The 8252-nt window shown below is 47.0% G+C and overlaps 1 protein-coding gene across 2 annotated transcripts in view; it reads right to left on the minus strand.

Annotated features, from left to right (window-relative positions):
• Positions 1-5149, minus strand: part of FCHO2 (FCH and mu domain containing endocytic adaptor 2) — an 89877-nt gene extending 84728 nt beyond the window's left edge. For both annotated transcript variants that reach the window (XM_056112522.1, XM_056112521.1), the window contains exon 1: positions 4986-5149. In XM_056112522.1, coding sequence (XP_055968497.1) covers positions 4986-5018 — 33 coding nt within the window. In that variant the 5' untranslated portion in view covers positions 5019-5149. The remainder of the gene's footprint in view (positions 1-4985) is intronic.
• Positions 5150-8252: the final 3103 nt, after the last annotated feature.

Raw genomic sequence — 8252 nt, forward strand, 5'->3', positions numbered from 1 at the left:
GCGGGCACCAGTAACGTCTCACAACAAATTGTGAGACTTGTTGTTACTGTTTTTGGCATCTCGAATACGTCACGGATAGCTTGCCAGGCTCTGTCGTGCAGGCAGGCTAGTCTCGGTAGCTTTCTGGGGTCTCAGAGAGGGGCGGAGGAATCAAACCGGGTCAGCCCCGTGCAAGGCAAACACCCTACCGCTATGCTAAGAATTGGCATAAGTAAATGTAAGATAGTATTGATCATCAAAAGATTGTGAACTGCACTTCTTTGCTACCTGCACAGGATAAAAAAAAAGTCCATGTGGCATGAATATATAATACCATTTATCTAAGATCTTGGACAAAAGAAAAATAATACTTTTCATTTATAATGATAAAAATTTCAGAGAATTTATAAGTGATTTAAAACTCATTAACCTAAAAAAAAAGATTTGAAAACCTTGTTTCCGTTCCACTGATTCCTGTAAAACAAGCCTCTCCTCCTAACTTTTTTTATGAAATTATTAATGGCAGCATTCATTTAATCTTCATTGATGGCAAAAATTCTAAAATATACTTTACAATAATTGTAAGAATTAGGTTATTAAATAAATTGGTATATCTTTCAATCTGCAGCAAACTATAAACCCCCAAAATAGCCATTTTAATTACTAAAGCACAATACTGACAAGGTAATTTTAAGAGAATTATAAACTAGTACTCAACTAAGATGCAGAGCAAAAGATAATATAATACTGCCGAACTGTAATACTTATCTATTCTTTTTAAAAAGTACATAATGTTCTGAAGGGTCAATAGCGTTTTTATATATGATAGGTAATGGTTTGAGTTTCTGCTATCAAAATTATTCTTTGTCATCTAATATTAATAGAAAAGAAAAACATTTTCAACTCCATTATCAATGACACTTATGCTTTGTGGCAAAAATTGACTTATCAGCAACAAAACACCTGTCTTATAGTATTTTTTCATTTATTTTTCTTTTTAAAGTACACAAGGGATACTTTAAAAAGGCAGGATGTGCTGCTTTCGTAACTGCTTAAAGAAAATCTGAACGATTCAAACTTTCCTCTAACAAAATGCAAAAACAGAAAGGTTTGTGTTTTTATATATAGGTGGGGGGAAAAAACCAATTAAGTTGCTGGGTTAGAAACTAAAACTTTAAATATTCCTAATAAGTCATTCTGACAAGTTTTGTTTTGACAGTGTCTCTTCAAATACTGGAGTAGGAGGGGGTGTTTGGTGGAACCAACATTACAACTTCTGTTTTAAGAAATTATCTTAGGTAGGCAAGAGTAACAGTACAGCGGGTCTTGCTTACAGACCGGCATCTCATAAGGTCCTCTCAGCAACTCCTGAGTACAGAGCCAGGAGTAACCCCTGTACCACCACGTGTGACCCAAAAAACAAAGCAAACAAACAAACAAAAAAACTGACATAAAATATTTTCTTAAAAAAGAAATCCCTTTAGTACAGAGAGATAGTACAGCAGGGAAGGGACTTGAAACCCCTGCATCCCACCCCGGTTCAGTCCCTGACAGCCCATATAGTTTCCAGAGCACTGCCAAGAATAAGCCCTGAGTGCAATCAAACATAACCTAACCACCTCCAACAAAAATAGAAATTATTTTATTAATGACCCTGAAATATAATACCCAGCTATCAAAATCTCAGAAATTAAGTTCTAGACTTCAGTCCCAATTCCAGGCATGGAAATGAAACGCTGTCTACTTTAACTATTCGGTCCCAAAAGTGGAAATGAAAGCAAAGACTGAAAGATTAAAAAATATTAACTTAAATTTGCAATTCTAAATTTCAGGTAACCAAATTTATTCCTGTTCTCCTTTCAGAGAAACAAATAACAGGCACACAAAAGTTGGGGGGGAAATATTCAATGTACATATTCAAAATAGCCAAAAAACATCAAATAAGGTTTTGCACAAAGCTCAGTTAACAGAAGACAGGAAACAGCTTCAAAATATTAATGTGCAATTTGGAATTAAGTTAGCAAACTTTAAAAACACTCATGCACCAAAAACTATGCAAAACATCATAAGAATGCCAATGTTTAAATGATTGTTGTAGATGGTTCATAAGCTACCATTATAAGGCCTAAATAAAGTCTGAGATTTACAAGTAATATCTAAAATTTTTTATGGAAACCTGAGACCTAGAATAGCCAGAATAATCATTAAAAAGACAAAGTCAAAGTCTGGAGGACTCAAACTTCCTGATTCCAAACTCAATACAAAAGCTACAGTAATCAAAACAAGGTAGTTATAAGGACAATGAGACACAACTGAAAATATAGAAATTCCACACACCTACAATTAGCTTCAATGGATCAAGTGCCTCTTCAATAACTGATGCCGAGACAAGATATCATATGCAGAAGAAATGAAGTTACACTTCTTTCCTACACAATACACAAAAATTAACCTTTATAGCCTTGAGTAAGAAAATAGTTATTTTCTTACTAAGTGATAACAGGAAAACAGGGGGAAAAATGGATGAAATTTTATCAAAACCTCATCAAAATTAAGATTTTGTGCATCAACAGACACCATCAAGAAAGTGAAAAAGGCAACCCATTAAATAGGGAGAAAATATTCACAAACTCACTCATAGTAGACATGTACACAAACTACAAAAAGAACTTTTACAACTCAACAACTTTTTAAAAAGGCCTAATCTGAAATGAGAAAATGGATGCAAATGTATGTTTTTCTGAAGAAAAATATATAAATGCGCAATAAGCACATGGAAAGATGTTCACCATAGGAGAAAAGCCCGTCAAAACCATCACAGTGAAACACAACTTCACACCATCTATTTACTTTAAAAGGTTTGATCCTTGGCACCCCATATAGTCCCCTACACACAGTCAGGAGTGAGGCCTGAGCACAAAGCCAGAAATAAAGTAAGCCTTGATCACTGACGGCTGGGTGCGGCCCAAAAACTAAAAAGAAAAGAAAAGAAATGACTAGGTCAGGTAGGTGGTTCAAGAGACAGATCAGAGCACATGCAAGCACTGTATTCCTATGCCCACCCCGCTGTCCAAGCACCACAGTGTTAACACTATTCAAAGGAAAAAAGACAAAACCAGTGCTGGCCAATATGTGGAAAAACTAGAACCCTCAGGTAAATTGTTAGTGGAAGTATAGTAAGGTATCCTCTGGCAGATGCTCCAGGTGTTAGGAGTTAACTACCTGGGCCAGGAGAGATAGTAGAGTCAGTAGAAGGGTTTGAGCTCCCACACCACACAGAGTCTCCCCAGCACAGCCAGGAGTGATTCCTGAGCACAGAGAGTCAGGAGTAAGTTCTGGGCATAGCCAGGTGTGCGTGACCAAAAACTTTAAAAGTTGAACCACATGACCCAGCGATTCCATATCCCCCCCAAACCAAACATGTCCTTACAAAAATCTGCATAAAAAAAGATGGAGGGCATGCTTTGCATGCAAGAGGCAGGGACTCAATCCAGGTAAGCCCTGGACTGAAAAAAAACTGCACCAGCCCCTGGATTACTACTGCTGGGTGTCGCGATCCCAAGAAATAAACGTGCACAAAAATATCCACAGCAGCATTTTTCACAAGTCAGAAAGTGGAAATGACCAAATGTCCACTGCTGACAAAATCAGAAATCAATGGAGTATTATTTAGGCATGAAAGGGTCTGGTCTCAATATATGCTACATGACGGGTGACCCCTGACTACATGCTAAATGAAGAAACCAGTCAAATGACGCACATGATCCCACTCACATGCTATGTCCACAGCAGACAAATCTACAGAGGCAGAACTCTACCGATGAGTGTCCTGGGCAGAGGGGTGAAGAACGATTCCTAGTGCATACAGGGATTCCCTCTGCTGTGATGAAACTATTCTAAAATGTACCGTGGGGAACCTGCAGAACTATGTAGTGCCTGAATCGTACCGGAGTTAATTTGGTGTCATAAAAAAAAAAAAGTCTAGTATTTATGTAGCTTGTAGCGAAGAAAGAAGACTTTCAGACAAACAACTTAACTATGAACTGATTCGATTACTCAGCAAGCCCGGGCTTGAGACGCTTCGGAATTAGAAATCAATACACACCCTCCTTATTCACTGAACCATCACTCCTGCAAATCGCTCTAAATCTTGCAACTAAAAGGGAATCCTGGCACTTGCAAACCCGCCAGACCTCAAAAAAAAAAAAAGATCCACCTAAGTAAGACACCTGAGTCAACGTTCCCATCCCGGGCAGAGCTGAAACTGGGCTCTTCTACTCCAACGAAACAGTAACTGCGGGGTCGGGGCGGGGGGCGGCGGGCGGCCCCACGGGAGAGAGACTCGGGAAATCCTTCTCCACAGACTGAACCCGGGACTAATCTGGAGTTCGAGGAGGGGTGCGGAAAGAACGAGGAAGGGGAAGGCGCGCGGGGCGCACGGGGGGAGTCGGCGCCTTTCGGCCCGGGGCGCCCAGTTACACGAATCCCAACTTTTATTCGCTTTGTGCCGAGGCCTGGAGGCAAAGTCCCCGGCGCCGCGCGACCCGGCCGGGCGGAAAAGCTGCACGGCCCCAGCCCGCACGGGACTTCGCGTGGAAATCGGGGGCGGAGGGGGGAATGGAGAGGAGACGAGGGGCGCGCAGGGGGATGCGGCCGGGGCAGGGGCCGTGCGGGGAGCGAGAGGCCGACGACGCAGCCCCCGGGCTCGGGCCCGGCGTCCGCGCCCGCGCCCGGAGCGCGCCCCGGAGCCTCCGGCCGGGCTGCCCGGCGCCTCCCGCCCCATCCGGCGCTTTGTCCCGCGGCGGGCGGAGGGGGCCGCACTGACAGCCCCCGCCCCCTCCCGCGCCGCGAGCCGGCGAGCCCCGGCGTCCGAGCGGGCTTCCCCGCCGGCGGGAGCCGACCGAGCCTCCAGCCCGGCCCGCCGCCGCCCGCCGCGCACGCAGGCCGAGGTCAGGCGCACGGGGCCGCGGGCTCCGCCACGCGCGGCCCGCGGCACCTCCCCTTACCCAGAAATTCTCGACGAAATGCGCCATGACCATCCTGCCGCCGCCGCCGCCGCCGTGCCGGGTTCCGCGTCCGCGCCCGCCCGCCGCTGTGTAAACACGGGCCCGGCCCCCACGGCGCCCCCGCCTTTCGCCGCCGCCGCCGCCGCCGCCGCCTTCTTCCCGGAGCCCGGCCCGCGCCCTCCAGCGCGCATGCGCCACCTAGCGGCCGCCGCCGCCGCCGCCGCGGGCCGGACCCTCAGACGCCGCCGCCGCCGCCGGCTGCGCGCATGCGCCCCGCGGCCCGCTCCGGGCGCCGGCTTTCCTTCGGCCTGTCTCTGTGTCTCTCTGTGTCTCTCTCTCGCTCTCTCACTCTCTCTCTATCTCTCCTCCGCCCGCGTGCAGCCGCATTGACCGCGCTCGTGGGAGTGCTGGAGAGCTGGATCCCGCGGAAGGAGCCGCCGAGCAGACGCCCCTCACCCTTTGCGGTGCCCGGGGGACACGGGCTCGAGCACGGAACAAAAGAAGGGCCCTCGGAAGGTCCCTTTGCCCGAGCCCTGCGAGGACATCGAAGGGACCCAAGCCCCGGACACGCGGGCGGGGACCGGGGAGGGGGCTGGCAGGGCTGGGGTGGGGAGTGTTGCGGGGATTGGCCTCCGGCCTCTCGGGGACACCCGGAGACGCCTTTTGCTCCCCGGGGTGCCTTCCTGTGACTGGGGGCCGAGCACCGAAACAAACTTTCCGTCGCCGGAAAAGGAGGAAACGCCCAGCGCTTGCCTGCGAGCCGCGAGAAGCGGGGGGCGGGGCCGGAGCGAGCGCTGAGCTCCGGCGCGACCCGGTTGCCCCGGCCGGCGGGCGGGCCCCCGTCCCCCGCCTCCAGCCCCGGGGCGCGCGCACCCCGCGGCCGGAGCTCGCACAGGCTCCGGGTCGTCTACGTGTGCAGCCCACCGCCTCCCCCGGCCCCCCGTTCCCTTAGCTCTGCGTGCACCTTTGGGAAAAGGAACGAGTTTCAACTTGCCTCTGCACTCACGGAGACGAAATCCCCCTTCCCACGCCTCGGTCTTCCCAAGTGAAAGGAGGGAGAGCCGGGATCCCAGTCCCCTAGAGAGGCGTCCAGTTCCCTGAACGTCTCCGCCAGTCCAACAGGGGCTTTTCCAGACCCACCGTTCTTGGTACCCAGCGCCATAAACGTTGACATTGGTGCGTGCAGTGTCATGTCGCAGATTTGGTAGCATCACACGTCTCCCTCTTGTCTCATGAATGATGCTAAAGTGTTGGTAGGTGATGGATTGGTAAGGAGTTTCGGGAATATATATATATATAATATTATATATTATAATATATTACATATTATAATATATAAATATAATATATATTATAATATATAATATGATATATAATATATATAATATATAATAGTGAGGAATTAAAGGCATCTAGGATTGGCTTTTTAGATAATTCATCAGGAGCCTGGGAGTTAGTTGACAGGGCTGGAGCGGGCATACTTTGCATGCAGCAGCCCTGGGCTCCATCCCCAGCCCTGCATGCTGTCCCCTGGGCACCACCAGGAGTGATCCTGCAAGCTCTGAACCTGGAGTACTGCCAGGCCTGTTACGTGTGAACCAAAACCCACAAGCAGGTTTTTAAAACGTCACTGAAGGACCCGGAGATAGTACAACAGGTAGGACCCTTGCCTTTGCCTTGCACGCTGCCCACCTGGGTTCAATCTCCAGCATCCCATATGGTCGCACATGTACCCAGGAGTGATCCCTGAATGCAGAGCCAGGAGTAAGCCCTGAGCATCACTGGGTGTGTCCCCAAAAACAAAAAAAACAATTAAAAATGCATAGTATATTTCTGCCACTCTTGATCTGATACTGAAAACCTCCTGTGACCAACAGCCATGTCACAGCCATGAAAACCTCCTGTGACCAACAGACAGACTTCAAGGAAATTTTTGGGTATTATTTGGAGGCCATACCTGGTGGTATGCAGGGGACCACTCTGTGCTTAAGGACCACTACCAGCAAGACTGTCCGAGGGCTTAGGGGACTCCTCTGTAGTGTTCAGTCCTTTAAGCCATCTAGAGAAACATGCCCTTCTAATGCAGAAAATCAAACCCAGCACCTCACACACACAAGACACGTATTTTACTGCTGAGCCACGTCCCTGGCAGGAAACATTTCTTGTCTTGTTTCTTTTATTGGTTTTTGGGCCACACCCAGCCATGCTCAGGGCTCATTTCTGGCTCTATGCTTAAAGACCACTCATGGTGGGGCTCAGATGACCATACTGGTTGTCAGGGATAGAAGCTAGGTTGGCCAAGTGCAAGGCAAGAACCCACTGTACTATCTCCACTGTACTAACACGTGGAAGATATCTTTTTATCTTTTGCCCTATGTCTTCCAGACAGAGTCAACTCCAGCTGCAGAGAAATAATGTAGGTGGTAATGGTTATTTATATTAGAAGTAGATTGATATTGGAATTCAGGCAATGAGCAGCAGAAGTGTTTATATAGGTAAGAGAAGAGAGAAATGAGTTAACTTGTAGAATCCTTCCTCTTAAGGTGAATGTAATAGGGTCTTGCATAAGACTGTATTGTTTTGCAAAACAAACTGATATCAAGTGCAGCTTTTCCTTCTCTTCATGTTCCAATTTTGTGGTTTTAGTCAGACACTTCGGCATCAAATTCAAATAGTTGCCTCTAGTACACCTCCATTTATACTCTTAACTTTGGTCCCATAGATATTGGAGTCAGGCCTGCCATGAAGATAAATATTTTTTGTGCGTTTTTTAAATTTTTTTTGGGGGGGGGGGGTATTTACAAGGTTCATTGGGGTCAAAACACAATATGCTGTAATTGCCCGGTATTTAAATTGGAAGATTATAGTAAATAGTGATTAAGATGACTAAATTTCAGACAAGATGGTGTAATATAAGAAGAATGTGGGTATCAGCCACCTTCTGTTCTCCCCAGTGAGGTTTGTGGAGATGCACATACACTCTGGCAGAGTACAGATAAGGCTCTGAAATCGAAACTCACTCACATGCCTTAAATTTCTTGTGCCACTCACACTGAGATCTTACTTATCCACACATTCTGAAAATTTTTCAACCTGACATAGATAGCAGGTTTTCTACTCACTGCCTTTAATGCCTGGCACTTAATAGCCACTCAGTAAATGTTCAGTGAAGTAATCGATGACTAACTGAGTCTTCATAGAAATGTCAAGGCGTTTAAGCCTTTGGGTATTTAATAACTCTGTTCTTCCTTTACTCAGAGTCTTAAT

The sequence above is a fragment of the Sorex fumeus genome, unplaced genomic scaffold (assembly GCF_029834395.1).
Source record: "Sorex fumeus unplaced genomic scaffold, SorFum_2.1 ptg000018l, whole genome shotgun sequence".
Classification (NCBI taxonomy): domain Eukaryota; kingdom Metazoa; phylum Chordata; class Mammalia; order Eulipotyphla; family Soricidae; genus Sorex; species Sorex fumeus.